Genomic DNA, 20,665 nt, shown 5'->3' with positions numbered 1-20,665 from the left:
GTAAGAAGTTTAGGTTCCTAAAGAAGTGGGGAGAAAATGTTCCAGAAGAAGAAGCCGATAAAGTGGATATCCATTAAGACGCTGTCTAACTGTGAAGAAGAGAAACAGTGAGAGTTCAATTACATATCTAAGACAGGGAGAAAGAACTTCGTTTGATAAAAATAAAATAAGAAAACAAGGCTTACATCGTAGAAAAAATTATTTAAATCAATACATTTGTAGAAATTATCATTACTTGATCAAATAACAAATGTAATTGTTGATAGATGGCTTATGATCTGGTTTTTCCTTGGTTGATCTCATACAGTTCTCCCAAGCCAAAATGAGCCATCAGAAACCAAACAACAGTTATGAGCTCTCCGCCTTTACTTAGCTGTTCAGCATGTGCACTTGATCTGATATGAGTAGCCGCATATGAAAGCAGTTCGACCCACAATTTGCTTATTAGCAGCCATTTTTCCTTGGAGGGTAACAGTTTAAGCTCTTTGGCCAACATAAAAGCATGGAAACAAATTTCATTATCCATTTGTACAGGGTGAACTTCTCTGTTGACGCTAAGAATTGTTTTGGCCTCTCTCTGTACAGCTTCCTTCTCTCCTTTGCTCTCTCCGCGAAAGAACTGACAAAACTTTTGCTTCTTTGTTCCACCTAATTCCTTGTCAAATACTTTGCAGATCGCATTGCAAGCATCTAGGAACTTTGTTTCCCCTATGCTAGAGACTGCGGACATCATATCAGGCTTCATGACCAGAAGATACAACATGTAACCTGATAGCTGTTTTGCAGTGTCACGTTGGTCCTTATCAGCTTCTGGATCCTCACTGTCGTTGAAGCATAGTTCAGTGGCGATATGCCACATAAGGAGGATATCATCAAAATCGTGATTTTCAACATAAGGACCAAAAGTATCTTCTTTTAGTTCCTTTTTAAGCATCCACTCTCCTTTAGACGAACATATTTTGTTTTGCAACGACTACAGTCTCCGCTATCTCTGATTTCATTTTTAGCTCATCGAAAATGAAACTGGCTATGAATTGGGAGAGTGGTTGTGATTGTACATACACAAACCCATTCAACAACCGGAGAAGGCGCAAGGAAGTATAAATTTTTTCCCTTCCTTTTGAACATCTATGTAAACAATAACATGTCAAGTTGAAAGTTGAAAAAGAATTAGCCCACCTGCCATCAGAAAATTCGGACCCGATATGATGATTTACTCCTACATGACGAAGGAAGAAATGATAGAAATCATTTCTAGTACGGTTAACAAACAGTATGCACTTAAGGAACTTATCTTTCCATAAATTGCGGTGGGGGAATGCTTCAGAAAGAGGCTCGAGCTTAACGACTGTCCAGTCGCTGAAAAGGAGCATATAAAATGCAATTACCTCTAGGAAAATTGCTCCTGAAAACAAAATGTAGGGAAACATTTCCTTAGTGTGGTGATAGCCTTCAGAGCTTGAATTGAAGAGCACCAAGGAAGAAACAACTGCAATAAAGGACAGGCTTCGACAGCAGAGTCCAAGTTTGCTATGCAACAATGGGATTTTGGTGAAAAGAACATCATAGAGGTAATTCAACTCTACTTCAACAAGCCTAAAAGCGTCTGCGCTAGATTTTGCAAGGAACAAGTCACGGCTCTGGTTGCGTTCAAGGATGCTGACACTGAGATCTACTACAAGTCCTTTGAACACCGTGAATAGTAAAAAGGCATTTTGCAGGACTTCTACATGCTCAAAATCCTTCACATTCATTTCAATCAGACTTTTGTCGATTATTGGAATAATATTGAACCCCGAGTTACTCTTTGAAAGCATGGAATTGCGAAAGCTTTTAGCACTTCCATAATACAGAGCACACGTACGCTCAGTGCACTTGATAATCCCGTACAAAAACAAGAGCAGAACAGGGACCTGTACTTTGTGAATAGTCAGTACAGACTGATAGATCGCGTAAGCTACCGCAATGCATTTTGAAGCCAGATAAAACAAATTTCTGAGCCACAGTTCATTGTCCTCCATCGCGAAAGCAGTGATGGAGTCTGGACCACCAAGATGTACGAGTAAAAAGGCCGCACAGTACATGAGAATATTTTCGTCTCCGCAAGCAACAACCTTGTTGCTCCGAAAGCAATGAACTTCAAAGTGGTCATCCACGGAATTTGAAGAACCTATAGGGGCTGAATCGGCGTCTGAATAATATAACAAACTTTGCTTGCTGACAATGAGTCCCAGCCCGAAAACAGGAACAAATTCGGCAAGCAGATATGCTAACCAGATAATCTTGACAATCCTTCTTTGGGATGCTAACCTCCTAAAGGTTCCAGCAACAGCTAAGAAGATTTGAAGGAAAAGGCTAAGTAAGATGCAAGCCCGAAGTTCCCACCCCAAAACCATCCATGATGTAGAAGTATAAATGATTTTCATCGATTAGCAAGCTGCTCGAGTTTAGTGATTGTCAAGCTTGCTACAAGTTTATGTGGTTGTGAAGGTTTTGGTGTGTGTGTTTGTGATTATAAATGTCTGTACTGTATCAATATATATAGCGAAAAATGATGTACTGGTAGGATTCCGTCGTCCCAGGAGCTAGAAACTTGACAGGCAATGATTGTATTAAGCAGTGCTAGCTTTAGAATATGTCCTACAGTGGTCGGGACGTCTAGTGCACTTTAAATTCAAGAGGTCGTTTGGATGGTAGATGAGAACTGGAATCGGGAATGAGACTGAGGGGTATGGGAATGATAATCCCAAGGGATATGGAAGGAATGATTTACCTATCCAAGTAGGAATGAGATTCTCATTCCATACAACAAAATGGCTAATCCAAACATCAACTGTTTAGGAGCCGATTCCCGTTAACCGGGCTCATACCATGAACCAAACGGCCAAGCGAGACTAAATTGTGACTACAAAATTTGCAGTGTGCTTAGTAGTGAATGCTGATTCAAATGAAATTTAAATTTGCTACTCCATTGAACATCGGCTATATATTAACTAACATGATCATCAAAATATCGTTTTGTGCCATATCCTTTAGAAAGGAACTTCTAACAAAACAGTCTGTTCCTTGTCTGTGACTAAGTGTACGAGGATATTTCTTTTTTGACCACCGACGAGGCAGTTTATACACTCTTTTCGTGCATCACGATTACATACAAGCCTTGTGTGTCAAACTGTGTCAATGTGCCTGGTGCGTCAAACTGTGTAAATGTTGTTGTTGGACCAGTTTTCTGCTGAGATATTACGATCGGATCCACCAGCTGCAATGACAAGAATGCGAAGGATGATCCCCGATTCACATTCGGTATAGGTAAGAGAAAAATTACAAGTGCCTGTGTATGAAGTAATGAATGTCACATGCGTAAGAAGTAATGAAAAAAACAGAATCAAAAAATTATCAGAGAAAAATTATATGTGTCATGCGTAGCGGGCAAGCATACTGACGGTTCCATATCCCTCTCCGCGGGGATCTTAAGTGTATTTGGAAATCAGATAACCCCACAAATACGGAAGGAAACTATACTTTAGTCTCAATGCTAAAGAAGCTTGGAACACAAGTTAAATGAAAGATACGTACTCGAGAAACACATGTTGGCATGATAAGCGAAAAGAGAATAGATATCACATCCCTGCAGGAAGCAAAGACAAATGCTTACATATTTGTGGACAAGTTAAGACCAATCATGCAACAATGTCAGAGATGATATACTTTGTAAAGAAAATTGCATATGATACTTTGATTTTTCTTTTTCTTTTCTTAAAATGTGGTCCTAACTTGTCCTAAATATATCAACATGATCATGAGAATCACACCTACATCCATACAAAAATTTGACAAAGAACTAGCTTTGTGCATACAGTCTTTAGCAACAGAGCTTGCTAATATCAAGAGGTGTTATGGTGCGTGTGCCGATCCACAAGATCCTACTGACAGACTTGTTTGATGAATGGGAACTTCGTTCTTGCATCTTACTTAGTCTTAATCTTCAGATTTTCCTGATTGTTGCGGGAACATTTAGAAGGTTAGCATCTCACAAATGGATAGTGGTCCTTCTCTGGTTAGCCTATTTGCTTGCAGAAATAATTGCGGTTTTTGCACTCGGACTCATTGTCAGCAGGCAAAGTTCGTTTTCCAAGAATTGCAAAGATGGTGAGCCTGATTACTGTTACAAAGATCACATTCATCTCTACTGGGCTCCTTTTTTGCTTGTACACATTGGCGGCCCAGACACCATCACTGCTTTTGCACCCGAGGACAATGAACTGTGGCTTAGACATTGGTTTTATTTGGCATCACAGTGCGTTGTCGTGGCTTATGCTTTGTATGAGTCTTTACTATCTAATCACCGACTAATTATTCCAGCATTACTCATGTTTTTTGTTGGAATTGTTAAGTGCTTTGAGCGTACGGCTGCCCTGTATTATGGTAGTGCAAATAGCTTCCTCAATTCGATGCTGACAAAATCCGATAAGGATGACAGGATTACGAGGAGAGAGTCCAGACTTCTGATTCGGAAGAATGGGAATGATTTAACTCATTTACAAGTGTTGCAGTATGCCTTTGTGTGCTTTAAAGCGTTCAAAGGACTTGTTGTTGATCTGGATCTCAGCATCAATGAACGCAATCAGAGCCGGGAGTTTTTCCTTGCAACATCTTGCAAAGACGCTTTCTGGCTAGTTGAGGTAGAGTTGAATTATCTCTATGATGTTCTTTATACCAAGCTCTTTCTATTGCACCACAAAATCAGCTACTTCTGCCGAACTCTATCCTTTGTGGCGGTTGTTGCTTCCTCGTTGCTCTTCCATTATGTTGCAAGGGACTACTATACAACGCTTGATGTAGTGATTACCTACATTTTGCTTGTAGGAGCAGTTGGGCTGGATGTAGTTGCAGTTTTTATGCTACTATTCTGTGACTGGACCGTAATTAAGCTCAAACCGCTGTCTGATGACAACCCGAAAAATAAATCATGGAAAGATAAGTTTGTCAACTGGATACTGTTAGTTAATCGCAGTAAGAGTGTGTTTATAGAATGGTTGCTTCGTTTTGTTGGAGATAAATATGATAATCCGGAGCCAAAATTTACTGATAGCAGGTGGGCTGATTCTTTGTCAAAATTCAATTTGATATTGTATTGTTTAAAAAGGCCATCAAAGAAGAGGGAAAATTTTTATAGTTCTTTTGGCCTTGTGCGTTTTTTAAATTGGATTTGGTATGTAAAACCACAACCACTAACCAAACACATGGCTGAGTTCATTTTTGACGAGCTGAAAACAAAATCAGAGATGGCGGAAAGTTTAGATAAGGCTAAACAAATCTGTTCGTCCAAAGGAGAGTGGGTACTTCGTGAAAACAAAACCTTTCTTCAGTTTGTTGACAATTATAACTATGATGACATTCTTCTTCTCTGGCACATTGCTACTGAACTCTGTTATAATGACAGTCAGGTCCAAGAAACTAATAACGCCCAACGTGAGACTGCAAAGCAGCTATCAGACTACATGCTCTATCTCATGGTAATGAAGCCTGACAGGATGTCTGCAGTTTGTGGCATTGGGCAAATAAAGTTCCGAAATATTTGCAGTGAGGTTTGCAGATTATTTGACACTGGCGAATCACTCCAACTTAAAAGGAGATCTTTTTGTTTCTCTAAGAGAGAAAGCCAAGGGGAGGAAGCCTTACTTACAAAGGCTTGTGAAAGAATTCTCAGTTTCAACAGAGAGAGTGAGCCGGTGACTGTAAAGAGGGATAGAAATATATTGTTTACTGCAACTGTATTGGCCAAAGAGCTAAAAATGTTACCGTCAGAGAAGAAATGGTTGATAATAGGCCAATTGTGGGTGGAACTGCTATCATATGCAGCAGCTAATATCAGGTCCAATGCGCACGCTGTTCAGCTGAGTAGAGGCGGGGAGCTAATAACTATTGTTTGGATACTGATGGCTCATTTTGGATTGGGAGATGAGTATGAGATCAACTCTGGAACACAAGAATCAGGAACACAAGAATCACAACTGACTGTTGAAAGAGTTCGTTCGTTATCTATCTAAAAATATAATGTGTGCAGTTAAATAATATCATGTGTGCAGCTAAGTAGAGGTGTGGAATGCCGTTGTTTTGTCACTAGTTTCTTATTTACGCTTGTGTGATCGGTGTGTTTTTAACCCCTCGGAGCATTTTACCTGATTGTGTGATCAGTGTGTTTTTAACCCCTCGGAGCATTTTACCTGATTGTTTAAAAGTGTAATGTTCTATTTCAAGTTTGATTTACTATGATCATCCATTACACAGGAACTTTAACTTCTTAATTCTGTAGATTGACCACTTTTCTAGTAAAAACTTTATTATGAATTTCCTTCTTATGCATTAGGGATCAATAAGAATAGATTTACCAAGTGTTTTCTAGTAGTTTTATGTGGTTCTATAGCCTCCCATGCATTTGTTTTTGTTTAGGGAATTTAGATTTAATATTGATATAAAATATAACATTTGGAAACACACCAAATGATCATGGCATACTGATCTTTTGGAATGCAAGCATGCAACTTGGCCTTGGGGTTACAATTCACCGATGTTGTGCTTGGTTGGGATGAATGAATTCAGAAGTAATGAAATGAAATTTTATATTATTTGGTACTGCAAATAGCTTTCGCAATTCCATGCTTTCAAAATCTGATTTGAATGCAAAATATTAATAAAAAAAAGAGTCTAAACATCTGATTAAAATAAAAGCGGAAGCTTTAGTATATTCAAAGCATTTTAAGGACTCTTGTTGATCTCATTCTCAGCATCCTTAAATGTAATCAGAGCATGAGTTCTTCCTCGCAACTTTCACCAACTTTCCTGTGTTGCATCACAAATTCCGCTACTGATGTCGAACACTTCACTGCACCCATTGCTTCCTTTATATTCTACACTAATAATCATTATTTTAATGACGGTCATGAGTATATGTCATCTGAAATACTCCCTGTGGTCCTATGTATAAGGCGTTTGACTATTTACACGTGACGTTTGTACTATATCTTAGACCTACATCTGCCTAGGGTACACTCGAACAACAAATATGGATTGCAGAACTTTGGGTCATGAATACTTGATTTTTAATCGTCCAGGAAACCAGGACTTAGACTTAGGGGGCTCAAACAGTGTTGTTCACGGGTCTGACTGCTGATGCCGTCTCCCGCTGCTCAGACAGTTCTCAATGATCCGCCAATTCGCTACAGATCTGACTGCTCCATATACTGAGTAATGGTCTTTATTTTTACCGAAGTTGAGTAATTGCTCCACAAACGACCAGTTGTTCCAAGAATTTCATAAGAAAATAACAGGGATTTCTAATGTATAACATTCAAATAGTTCACTCATAAATTCTACTGCTCAGCGACCCGAAAGCAGGATTTTTTTTGTTTGTGCTCGTCGCGCACTCAATTCTTGGAGATTGTTCGGTGTTCACGGATGCTCCGAGATACTCCCTCCGTCCCCTTTTACTTGTCCCTTTTGAAAAGTTAACGCATCTTAAGAAAATGTTAGGTGGATATCTTGTTTTCATACATATCCCTAATAAATGTGATGAATTAGATAGAGTTGTGTATATATATATGCTAGTCAAACATTGGAAGTTGTTACATTTTGAAAAAACATACAAAAAGTTGCTTTGAAAAGAGAAGTGGACAAGTAATTTGGAAAAAAAAAAATTTTCAAAGGGACATGTAAAAGGGGATGGAGGGAGTACTCGTTAAGGGGTTGATTGGTTCACGGAATGATATGAGGTTGGAATGACAAATTGAGTTACTTTGGTATGATGCTCGAATCAATATATTCATTTTTTTTAAAAATTATTAACTTATATTAATTAAAAATATCAATAAATTTATTGTTATTATTATATACTTTATATCATTGATTATTCATGTATTAAATGTTAATATTTAATTACTCAAACATTGACAAAATTAAATTGATCCTCACTCATACCTCCGTATGATACTTTGAGATTTGAGGTATGAGTTTGAGATATTATTTATTCTAACTAAACTTCTTGTTAAGTTTTGAATCGGGTGGCTCCTCTATTCACATACTCCTTCCGTCCCAATTTGAATGTCCGTTTCGATTTTCAAGGAGTCAAATTAACTGATTTTTGATTCTATATTCAAAAATATTTATTTATTATATTATAAAATAAAAAAATTACATTTTAAAATAGAATATATGTAATTTGTAACGGTATAATTTTTTTATTTTTTAAATTATATAATACATGTTAATTAGAGTCAAATATAGTCAATTTAACTAGTCAAAAGTGAACAGGAACATATATTTTGGGACAGAGGGAGTATATAGCAACAACTAAAATATCCCACCTCAATTGTTATATCATTTTGTTCAAAATTTTATACAATTTATGCATATAACACTAGTCAATATATGATTCCATAAATAATTGATTACTTATTCACTTAAATATTTTATAATGCAATAATTGTGTTATCAAATAATTATTATGTAAATTGTTAAGAATAATAAATTTTTTTGTTTGATTATTTGGTTTAAATATAAATGTAACACTTAAAATATATGCATAATATATATTTTTAATATATTAATATTTGCCGAATAACGGCACAAATGTGAAGTTTACTAAAGAACCAAAACCGAAACCTTGTTCAAGAACGGGAGTAACTTAATTCATATTCGGGGTGTATTCAATTGAGATTTTAATAGATTGTTTTTGATCTATGGATTTAATGGATTTTTGATGAAATGTCATAGAGCTGATACCGATTTTTTAGGATTTAAGCACATTGTTTCAAAATCTTATGAATTTTGGTGGGATTTCAAAAAATTTAAAATACACTAAGACATTCCATAAAATCCATCATTTTATGAAATCCAAAAAAATCCATTAGTATTTGAATATCATCATATTTTAATGAATTTTAAACAATTTCAACTGAATACCATCAAATTTTAAAACATAATTTAAAATCCTGATTGAATACCACCAAATTTTGTAGCATAATTTAAAATTCCAATTGAATATCTCAAGATTTTAATGAATTTTAGACAATCTCAATTGAATATCCTCACATTTCATGAATAAAAAAAAAATCTTTTAAAATCCAATGGAAGCCCCTTAATACTCTCCCACCAGCTACCTAAACCAAGACACACCACCCCCAACAAGCAGGGCTTACCATATAATCACCTCTTAACGGTCTCCTCCACAGTTGAGCAGCCAGTGCCAGACTTATTTCATGTCCAGGATATGCTGTGGTTCATGCTAAGTGGTCTTCTAAATTTAATTTTAGACTAAACCCACCTAAAACCACAGCCCACCCCTTTTTCTTACCCATGGTAATTTCCAGCGTCTGTGAGATCATTTTCTGTAATGAATATTGTCAAGACTACACATTTCAAGAGAAAGATAGTTCAAAAAATCAAGATACTAAACCTCTTAGAATAGCCTTTTTATTGACTTATGCCATTGAGCATGATTGAAGTAGGTGTAATTGTCATGGCTTGCATTTGTAGCTGGAAAGCTTACTTCTTGCTCATTAGTCCACCAAAAACAAACACTTATGCCAGAAGTTTCTTTGTAAAGAACATGGTACAAAATGATACTTGCTTTTCTTTTTCTTTTTTCGTAATGTACCACTCATACTTTTCTTGCTCATGTTTGCAAATAAGAATAACTAGCTGATGTTCAACTTACTATATACAAACTACATTTGTAAGAGCGATTAACCAGCTTGAACTTTAAGTAAATCGACATATTAATACCAGACACAACTCAGTTTAATCTCACTTGAATTGACATATCCGTGGCACATATTGTGCACCCAATCACTTCAGGACATATTCTAAAACATTGCTGGATTCAAACCTTATCTTCCCAGGACGAATGAAGCCTACCACGATATAATTATTCGCTATATATTGATGTAGTACAGACATTCAGAATCAAAAACAAATACACCAGAAACTTCACAAAGACATAGACTTCAATACATGTTACATCATAGCACGTAGAATACCGCTTCTTTGTTCGAAAACAGTTAACTCTGGATTCGAAACATAGCTGCTGCATAAATACTGTAAAAACTACAACTAGATACTTAACCATGCAATTGAAATGTTTTTTTTTTACAAAACTATTTCCAGAATTTGTGAACCATTCTCTTTACAAGATGAACCTTTTCGATTCTTATTTTCAGAAATGCTCACTCATGAACAAGGAACAAACCAATTGAGTCAGAGGATACTCTGTAAAGAATATGGTCCAAGATGAAACTTTGCTTCACCACTAGTAAATTTTTATGATCATGTTAGTAAATAATATCCAATTTAATTTCACTTGAATTGACGGATTATGCAGCTACTTTAGAACATATTCTAAAGCATTGCTGGATCCAACCTCGTCCATGAAGGACAAGTGAAACCTACACCAATATAATTATTCGTTATATTACAATCTCAAACACACACAACCAAAGTTTCTCAATGATATAGACCTTGTAGCTGGCTTGATAACCACTTAACCTGAGCTAGCAATCATATATCAGGCATGGTGTTTTATGATGGATGGAAACTTTCGGCTTGCATCTTACTTAGTCTTTTTCTCCAAATCTTCTTAGTTGTGGCCGGATCGTTTAGAAGGTTAGCCTCCCGAAGATGGATTGTCAAGATTATCTGGTTCGCGTATCTTCTTGCAGAATTTGTTGCTGTTTTTGGACTCGGACTCATTGTGAGCAGGCAAAGTTTATTATACAATGATTACAAGGATGACATCGTCCAAGTTCGTTGCATGGTGCACGGGGTTTCTGATAGTTGCAAAGATGATCATATTCTGATGTACTGGGCTACTTTTTTACTCGTGCACCTTGGCGGTCCAGACACCATCACTGCTTTTGCAACCGAGGACAATGAACTGTGGCTCAGAAATTTGTTTTATCTGTCTTCAAAGTGCATTGCAGTAGCTTATGCTATCTATCAGTCTGTAGAGACTAATTACAGAGTAGAGGTCCCGATTCTACTCTTGTTTTTGTACGGGATCATCAAGTGCACTGAGCGTACGTGTGCTCTGTATTATGGAAGTGCTAAAAGCTTTCGCAATTCCATGCTTTCAAAAAGTAATTTGGGGGTCAATGATTTTTCAAAAAAAGAGGACACACTGCTGATAAAAATGAATGGTGAGGCTTTATTTAATATAGAAGTGCTGCAATGTGCTTCTGTATTCTTCATGACATTCAAAGGACTCGTAGTGGACCTCAGTGTTGGCATCCATGATCTCAACCAGAGCCGTGACTTCTTCCTTCAAAGGTCTAGCCAAGACGCTTTTAGGCTAGTTGAAGTAGAGTTGAATTACCTCTATGATGTTCTTTTCACCAAAATCCCTGTGTTGCATAGCAAACTTGGCCTATGTGGTCGCACTCTATCCTTTATGGCAGTTGTTTCTTCCTTGGTGGTCTTCTATTGTGATTTTGGGGTAAAAGTTGTCAATTATAAGATCGATTTAGTCCTTACATACATTTTGTATTTCGGAGCAATTGTGTTAGAGGTGATTGCATTTTACATGCTACTTTTCTGCGACTGGACAGTTGTTAAGCTCCGGCTTTTGTCTGATGCAAACCCCAATCACAAATCATGGAAAGACAAGTTCCTTGACTGCATACTGTCTGTTAACAATACTAGAAGTGCGTTCTATAATTCCTTTCTTCGGCTTATTGGAGACAGAAATCATCAGAGGCCAAATTTACTGATAGAAGGTGGGCTAACTCTTTGTCAACATTCAACTTGATATCTTATTGTTTAAATAGATGTTCTAAAGGAAGGGAAAATTTTTATACTTACTTCGGCCTTTCCCGATTTCTAAATAGATTTTTGTATGTAAAATTACAACCATTCACCCAACACATAGCTAGCTTCATCTTCAACGAGCTGAAAATGAAATCAAAGATAGCTAGCAATCTAGCCGTGGCAAAAGAAATCTGTACGTCTAAAGGAGAGTGGGTGCTTAATGAATTGGGAGAAGACCGTGGTACTTTTCTTCCCTATGTGACTAACTATAAGTATGATGATATCCTTCTTTTGTGGCACATCGCCACTGAACTATGCTACAATGATATCCAGGACCAGGTAACTAATAAGGAACTACGCGACACTGCAAAGCAGCTATCCGACTACATGCTATATCTTATGATTATGAAGCCTGAGATGATGTCTGCAGTTTCTAGCATTGGCGAAACAAAGTTCCAAGACACTTGCACCGAGGTCAGCAAATATTTCCAAACCAAATTACCTGAACTAGAGAAAAGAAAGTTCAGTACTTTCTTTCACAGAAAGAGCAAGGAAGAGAAGGAACCCTTACAGAAAAAGGCCTGTGAAACAATTCTTAGGCCCAAAACAGAAGTTGATGAGCTGGTAACTGTATGCAGAGATAAAAGTTTATTCTTCACTGCATCAGTATTGGCTAGAGAGCTAAAAGATATGCCTTCCGAGAGAAAATGGATGATAATAAGCAAATTGTGGGTAGAACTGCTATCATATGCGGCAAGTCATGTCAGGTCAAGTGCGCATGCTGAACAGCTAAGTAAAGGTGGGCAGCTCATAACTGTTGTTTGGTTACTTATGGCTCATTTTGGCTTGGGAGATCACTATGAGATTGACCTGTGAAAGGAAGCATTATAATTGATGGTTAATGGAATATTTAGCTATCTATTAAAATTATTATATATGTCAAATTTGTATAAATGAATCAGAACTGGGAATATATTGTTTTTGGTAATATAATCACGTATAGATTCATAATGGAGATTAATCCAACAGAAATCATAAACTATATAATAAATCCTACTACTATTTTTGCCACTTCTAAACAGGGGATACCCCAAGACTTGCTACCTAATTACATTTTTTGCCACTGAGGTCAACATTTGACTCACACAGTTTTCCTAATCTTTTGCTGCTGCACGTGAGCTTTTGGCTTCCAAAGGAAGCTTTCCTTTCGGTCTTCTTTTCCGAGAATTCAAAATTCAAAACTCTCTTCTTCTCTGACTCTTACGTTTCTTACACACGCTAGCCATTATTCTCTCCCTCATAAAAACTCATATTCTCTCTCTGCTGTGTGCCCCTCCTCTAGGGTTTCAAGGCCGTATCGCCAGTGGAAAATCAATTCTCTGATTAAGTCTATATATCTCGCTGGAGCTGGTATTCTCTCTACCCTTTTTCCATTTCTTAATCAGACCCGGTTCCTGTGCTTTCGCTATAGACTTTTTCTTTATGATCCGGCATTGAGCATTCCTGCTTCAACTCCCCCTCAGGTTCCAAATATCTTCAGAAGCATAAGTGTCTAAAACGATGGTTTGGAAGCGATGGGTTTTCTTTTACTGATTTAGGTTGTTCTTTTTCTCAATTTATGTACTAATTATTTTATGTTTGATTGAGTCATGGAGACCAAATATGGATGATATTGGTATTGTTCGACATATTGTCCATGAGACATTTATGCGCCGCGAAAGAACGAAGATTATGATCAGTCTGAGACAACAAGGTCTCTACTATTCAAAATCTGTTAAACTATAATTGCATTCCGATTTTACTATTACTTAATGCATATAATTATCATTATATTCATTATGATTGACATAAACAATAGTGATCTTTATGGCTAGATAGTATGAAGGATGCGATTTCCTTTTGTGATTTACAAAAGTTAAGGGTATCGTATGCATACTATGTATATTTGTTCGTATGAATTTGATTGAAATTTGCTGATTGATGATTTGTTGTCCATTATTTCAGGTGTATATTGGTATGATTTTAAGAAAGTGAAGATGTCACCTTCAAATATACATTTGTTATGGATATGTTCTTGGGTAAATATATGGTTATGGAGTATATTTTATAGCATGTTTTCTAAGTGTTTGATAAAATTCCTAATACAAATCTCTCTTCTTCTTTTTTGCAGATTCAATAATTATATTACATTTGAGTGGCTTGGAGCAGCATTGTCAGCTTAAAAAATGTACCATTTTAAACTTGCATGAAAGTGTTAACTATATTTTCTTAATCAATGACTAAGCACATGTTAGGAGTTGTCCCACATCGGTTGTGGGAGGGGCATAAAGCTAGAATATAAGCAGCCAGAACAACTCCAATAGGACGAGGCCTTTTGGGAGGTGCCCAAAAAACAAACCCGTGCGGGCTTGGCCCAAAGCGGACAATATCGTATTATTGTGGAGTTGGGCCAGCTAAGCGAGCCTAACTCCACAATAGTATGATATTGTCCGCTTTGGGCCTAGCCCGCACGGCTTTGTTTTTGGGCACCTCCCAAAAGGCCTCGTTCTATTGGAGTTGTTCTGGCTGCTTATATTCTAGCTTTCTGCCCCTCCCACAACCGATGTGGGACAACTCCTAACAATCTCCCCCTTCACACATCGGGCTCGACAACTGTCGAATTCCGCCTCCTAATGTGCGATCGGGCTCCCCCTTAAGCCCATACTGGAAGTCTGTCTGGCCATCTGGCTCCCCCTAGGCCCAAACTAGAAGGCCCACCTGCCTTATCCTTTAGCCCATTCTGGGTAGCCCATCTGCCTCTTCCTAGGCCTGTTCTGGAGCCCACATGAGATTGTTACGGATCGTTCCAACCTCGCTCTGATACCACTTGTTGGGCCACCTAAGCCAGCATAACTCCACAATAGTACGATATTGTCCGCTTTGGGCCTAGCCCGCACGACTTTGTTTTTGGGCACCTCCCAAAAGGCCTCGTTCTATTGGAGTTGTTCCGGCTGCTTATATTCTAGATTTCTGCCCCTCCCACAACTGATGTGGGACAACTCCTAACAGTCTCCCTCTTCACACATCGGGCTCGACACCTGTCGAATTCCGCCTCTTGATGTGCGATCGGGCTCCCCCTTAAACCCATACTGGAAGTCCGTCTGGCCATTTGGCTCCCCCTAGGCCCAAAATGGAAGGCCCACCTGCCTTATCCTTTAGCCCATTCTGGGTAGCCCATCCGCCTCTTCCGAGGTCCATTCTGGAGCCCATCAGAGATTGTTACGGATCGTTCGAACCTGGCTCTGATACCACTTGTTGGGCCAGCTAAGCGAGCTTAACTCTACAATAGTGCGATATTGTCCGCTTTGGGCCTAGCTCGCACGGCTTTGTTTTTGGGCATCTCCCAAAAGGCTTCGTTCTATTGGAGTTGTTCTGGCTGCGTATATTCTAGCTTTCTGCCCCTCCCACAACCGATGTGGGACAACTCCTAACAGCACATTCATTATAAGTGATAGGGTTGAGGCGACCCAAGAACACACATTCTGTAGGTTTGCCTGTCTATTCAATTTTCGTGGAAATATTCTGATAAATATATTGAGATGGATTTTTGCTTAATTTGAGATTCCTAAATATTGGAGCTTACATATGGGTTTGCAAAAATCATGTTTGATTATTGTTTTGACTCTTGATGCATACATGGACTGATTTGATCTTTATATAATTGAGAAGTATCCTTTGCTAAATTTAACATATTTTGATCTTGGTTCCTCATTTTGTGAATACTAAATACTATAGCCAGCCAGCCAGATCCTTCAATTAATGTTGTCAAAGGTGTTTTGGTACATTCTTATGAGTGTAATAATAAATTGCATTGGGCTGGAGTTAATGTTATGCTTACTAAGAACTAGCTAATTTTTTTTCTGCTTTTGATATCATCATCTAACATTAAAAATAATATTTTTTTTCTGTTGGTTTTAATCCATACTCCTTTGGATTGCTTTTTTATTATTGTTTTTTTGTTTGACAGGCTGAAGTAAATTCAGTTGTAGCCGTGGAACATAACAGTGAACGGTCTAGAGCTGCATTTGTCATTGGTGAAACAAGAATCCTATGTGAATTTGCTGATTGCTCCAGATGAGAATTCTTTTGTCCAGAAACAGGATGAGGTGTCCAGCCTAGTCTCTCAATCAAGTATACCTTCTAACTGGTTATGTACTGAAATATTGAAAATGCAGCATTTCTCTAGAAAATGCATGTTCTGATCAAGCTCTGAACCACATTGTAAATAAATAAAGATCGGTGATTAGTTAATTAAAATTACTAAAACAAAATAATATATATTACACACAAAATTTATTTAAATTTATTTGTTTACATATTTAATTTAGGAAAAAAATTTAAATATGATTAGGAAGGAATTTATCGAGAGGAGTTTGGTAGGGATTGAGGAGAAAAGTAATGAGAAAGAATCTATTATGAGTGAGAAAAGGTACAAGAATCCTAATTTTTGTATGTTGGAATTTGATTTGAAGTTATCACTCAGAATTTGAGTAATGGTGCTTAAATGGTTGAAATTCTGTTTGTTGCAGGTTTGACGAATTTGATGCTTTTCCATTAACGGTAGAGGCTATTACTTCAGCTGGATATATTCAAATGACTAAGGTGCAAGAGGCAACAATTGCTGCTTTCCTTAAAGGCATGTTGACTACTAAATAAACATGTAATATTTTAATATTAACCATCGTGTTTACAAGTATATTTTTATGTGTCCCAATTCTGCCAATATTGTTCATTATTAATGATGTCAAGTTTTATGAGGAGAGGTAGACCAATTGATTTTGTAGGATTTAAATGATTAGAAGCTCGAGATCCTTCTTGCAATATTTTTTTATGTGGCTGCTGACAGTGTGGTCACTTTGTATAAAATTCAGAAACCAACTACATAAGCAGAGAGTACAGTATAAGAAAAACTGTAAAGATTTATCGAATCAGATATTGCATTCAGACTGTTTTGTATGTTGGTAATGTTCAGAGGGACTAATATCTGAGAAGACTTCAATTTGGCCTTGCACGTCTATTAAATAACATCAAAGAGACAAGAACTTTTCAAATTCTCGCATCCTACTACATTGTATGAGGTTATTTATTTTTTAATAACAGAAATATCATTTCGTATAGCATTATAACATCTGAGTTACGTGTACAAAGAAAAAAACATTCAAAATGTGTTCATGTAAACATGCCTATATTATATGCTATGTTATAAGGCAAATAATGGGTGATGAAAGTGCTAGAAAGTGCAAGGGCCTCCCCGTTTCATTGAAGAGAAGCACTCCTAAAGAAGAGAGCAAGAGATATTGCGATGTCAATAACATTTCCCTGGAAATATTATGTATATATTTCCTTTGGATGATAAAAAAAGGTTATTATTTGGTGTTATGTTAAGGTTTTAGATTGACAACTAAATATTTGATTTGGCACTCTTTGCCTTGGTGGCTTCGGGTAAGTTTGTTTAGCATTCTCTTAACTATTTCTGTTACTTTGTTATCTGGAACGGATAAGTGTAGGAACTATGCCTATATTATTCAGTTTAACAGTTGAAATCTATAAACTGGATTGGGGACTTAAACTTTGGTTGTAAGTTGTAACTGTTGCAACTACTTTGTTAAGAATCTTGCATTTTGACTTCTAGAGCTTGCTCTTGGTTTCTCAATCCCTAGCAGATTATAGTCTCCAACTACTTCTATTTGATGCTATTACCTTGCATAAAAAACTCAAGGGAAAATTAATTCTAAAGTCCCTGAACTATAAGCATTTTTTTTCTAGGTCCCTGAACTATATATGTCAATTCATAAGTAATTCAACTCTTGATTTTTTCCCACCTAGGCCCTTCCGTTAGATCTGGTTTGACGGCGTTAGTTTTTCCGGCGAACTTGGTCGGAAAAGCTCAAATCCGGTGTGCTCGAATTTTCCGACGAGGCTAATTTGAACATTAAAAATCACGAAAATTATATGAACACGCTCATAATCACACGATCTATCAATCTACATCATTATAATTCGAATAAAAGCTATTAAAATGAAAACTAATATTCAACTCAAAATTCGGAAAATTACCAAACTAAATTTTGATGGTATAGATGGATAGGGGATTGAAAAACGAGCAATTTGATTACTCAAGCTTCAAATTTGGATACCGGAATCACCTTCAAAGTTATCATTGATTCTCATGAACTTAAAAAGAACTAACGGAAGGACCCATATAGGAAAAAATCAAGAGTTGAATTACTTATGAATTGACATTTATAGTTCAGGGACATAGAAAAAAAAGTGCCTATAATTTAGGGACTTTAGAATTAATTTTCCCAAAACTAAATCACTCTATTTTGTTCCTAAGATTATATATCTTTTTTGACTCTATATGTATTGTTAATGAGTACATAAATGAGCAACAACTGTCTTTTTTTTTTTTATGTATAGTAATTCCTACATATTTTTTTTAAATTTCTATCTTAAATTTCTGGAGCTGCTCACTGATGTTGGCATGAGCTGATGAGCATAACAGATTAGAAAGATTTTCAGGACTCTACAAATTCTTTATTGCTTTTCCTATTTCACATTATTGTTTTCTTTTGCAGCTAATAATTGCAACAAAACCGGATCCAGAGCATGGGAATTCGCCAAAAATTGTAACTGAAGATAACATCAAGTTACTTTTTTAGATACAGAAAAAGGTTTTTATCTGTTTTCATCTGTTCTCTACTTTATGAATGAAAATTATATAGGTATCAGACATAAGGAGTAAATCTCCTTCTGTAAATGTCATCAATGGTGATTCCACTTTGTAGCTAAAATTGTTATATCTTGCCCTTTTCATTTCTAATTATTGTCATTCTTATGATTTTTATAGGTTGATGCAATCCAAGCAAATTATAATGGCTTACTAATATCCCTAACGGACATATGCATGAAGCCGTTAGGCTAGGGTTGTGCAACTCAAAGTGTGCTGCAGGTATCAATTTCGCATGACCTGGACTATAAACTATATAATAAATCCTACTACTCTTTTTGCCACTTCTTGCCAGGGCATACCCCAAGAGTTCATGCCTAATTACACTCCATGCCACTGAGTCATATATTGACTGTCCAGAGCTTTTCACTGCTTTACGACATGTCAAATGCAATTCTCCATATTCACATCTCTTTCTTCCCTATTTCAAAAACAAACGAAACTGCAGCTGTAGTACCGTCTGCTTTGCTTCCTCATTTGCTTTGTTGTGATTTCAAATTCAAAATTCAAATTCATATCATTCAAACTCATTCAGATCTCATCTCTTTTCATACCAAAACTCTTTAACCTCACACCTCCGCCTGTTCCTGAATAAGAGAAAGAAAAGGAGGTTGATTTACTTCACTTTTCTTTCTTTTGTGAATTTATAATTATATTCCTTTCTTATTCTCATTTCAGAGCTGTAAAATGCAGAGTGTATTTTTCTCTTTATTTATGTATGGAATTGGATTCAGAATTTTCATATAATTGCTTTGTAGTAATAGCTAGTGGGCCGCAAGTAGACGAACCTCAATAGAATTATACAAAGAACACAACAGATTAAATAGCTTATTCGTCAAAAACAGACTATTCCTCATATAATTGCCTGCGAATACCATGTTTATAAGGTAGGTTGTTTTCTTCACACGTTTGGTTAGATACATACTTGGGTACAATGAGGGTAGCCTAAATGGGCAGTCTCAGCTCTCTGGTTTTAGAGTTGCGGTCTGTAGATACTACAAAAGTACTATATTTTAGTTTGGGAAATATAATTTCTGAAGTAATTGATGCTGGAAAAATTAAAATTTCTTTCTATATTTTCAAAGATCTTTGTATTCTTAATATTTTTGTAGTCCTAGGTGTTTTCGTGAAGATCTGGGGACTTTCAAACTTGGGAATCTATGTTTATTTAATTTGCAGAAAATGAGGCATTTGAAAGAGCTGCAAGGTACGGACTACTGTCAAATAGGATACTGTATTTTATATATATTTCTTTTTATCCCTGTTGCATGATAATTATGGTGACGGGTCCTTCATGCCCTTCGAAAGAGTTTAAGGTAATACGTTAGCTTTTACGAGGTGTTAGGGAAAAGTTGTAAGTCTAAATGTAAAGACAACCCTATCTGTTACATAGGGATGATAACTCAACAGTAGAACAGGACAAGTAAATAACACTACGCCTGCACCGGAATCGGATGATACGAAGACAAAGGTTGAAGAAGCCATCTACAGTCTTAGAGGAATAAGTTCACTGGAAGAAGTTCATTAATATGTTCATGCTTCAGTGAAGAATAAAGATTGAAGTATTCAAGATTGTTGAAGCAATGAAGATGTTGTCCAAGTACTCGAAAGATTTCAGTGCAACCCCTGAACAAACTGAAGCATAAACTAACCCGGAACCGACTGATCAATGTTTGCTGACAAAGACAGTACAATGTTTGACTTCAGTGTTAGTCGCTTGTGAACCAGACCAGTGCACTAAGCGTCAGCACGTACGGAGCTTTGCAAAGTATTTATCGATCGAAGAATTGATCTAGTCATAACAAGTCATTTGTTCCAAAGCCAAGCAAAGTCAAATGTCTAGTCTCCATCAGCTATGCCAAAGTCTCTGCTCAAATGCCATATGTCAAGCTTCCACACAAAGCCATATCAGGAAGTGACCTATCTTTTATATGTGTGCACTTATATATTTGTATATGTACAAATATATATATATATATATATATATATATGTATATTTAATTAAATATAATATATATAATATATATGTATATATGTTTTTTTAAACATATGTATATGTATATTTATATGTATGTATATTTAAATAAATATATATGT

General features: G+C 36.5%; 4 protein-coding genes across 5 annotated transcripts; 2 read left to right on the top strand and 2 right to left on the bottom strand.

The window, feature by feature from the left end:
* Positions 1 to 184: 184 nt before the first annotated feature.
* Positions 185 to 938, bottom strand: LOC108207233 (uncharacterized). The gene has a single exon (XM_017377694.2). The coding sequence runs from the start codon at positions 932 to 934 to the stop codon at positions 272 to 274; it is 663 nt and encodes a 220-aa protein (XP_017233183.1). The 5' UTR covers positions 935 to 938; the 3' UTR covers positions 185 to 271.
* A 6-nt stretch (positions 939 to 944) lies between these two features.
* On the bottom strand, positions 945 to 2,396 carry LOC108207232 (uncharacterized). Its single transcript, XM_017377693.2, has one exon. It carries the CDS (start codon positions 2,394 to 2,396, stop codon positions 945 to 947), a length of 1,452 nt encoding a protein of 483 aa, XP_017233182.2.
* A 1,500-nt stretch (positions 2,397 to 3,896) lies between these two features.
* On the top strand, positions 3,897 to 6,050 carry LOC108207231 (uncharacterized). Its single transcript, XM_017377692.1, has one exon. It carries the CDS (start codon positions 3,897 to 3,899, stop codon positions 6,048 to 6,050), a length of 2,154 nt encoding a protein of 717 aa, XP_017233181.1.
* A 4,423-nt stretch (positions 6,051 to 10,473) lies between these two features.
* On the top strand, positions 10,474 to 12,792 carry LOC108208136 (uncharacterized). 2 transcript variants are annotated; one of them, XM_017378629.2, is made up of 2 exons: positions 10,474 to 11,768; positions 11,880 to 12,792. In XM_017378629.2, exons 1-2 carry the CDS (start codon positions 10,568 to 10,570, stop codon positions 11,891 to 11,893), a joined length of 1,215 nt encoding a protein of 404 aa, XP_017234118.1. In that variant the 5' UTR covers positions 10,474 to 10,567; the 3' UTR covers positions 11,894 to 12,792. The 2 variants fall into 2 exon arrangements, 1 of the variants encoding a protein (XP_017234118.1); XR_010288712.1 differs by having other exon boundaries at positions 10,475 to 12,040; positions 12,133 to 12,792.
* Positions 12,793 to 20,665: the final 7,873 nt, after the last annotated feature.

Source organism: Daucus carota, chromosome 2 (genome assembly GCF_001625215.2).
Source record: "Daucus carota subsp. sativus chromosome 2, DH1 v3.0, whole genome shotgun sequence".
Lineage (NCBI taxonomy): Eukaryota > Viridiplantae > Streptophyta > Magnoliopsida > Apiales > Apiaceae > Daucus > Daucus carota.
Note: the sequence above shows the minus strand (reverse complement) of the source record. Positions and strands in the feature narration are given on the sequence as shown.

Coding starts and splice junctions, on each gene's coding strand:
- LOC108208136 (XM_017378629.2), top strand. CDS start 10,568: ATGGTGTTTTATGATGGATGGAAACTTTCGGCTTGCATCTTACTTAGT.
- LOC108207231 (XM_017377692.1), top strand. CDS start 3,897: ATGGTGCGTGTGCCGATCCACAAGATCCTACTGACAGACTTGTTTGAT.
- LOC108207232 (XM_017377693.2), bottom strand. CDS start 2,396: ATGGTTTTGGGGTGGGAACTTCGGGCTTGCATCTTACTTAGCCTTTTC.
- LOC108207233 (XM_017377694.2), bottom strand. CDS start 934: ATGCTTAAAAAGGAACTAAAAGAAGATACTTTTGGTCCTTATGTTGAA.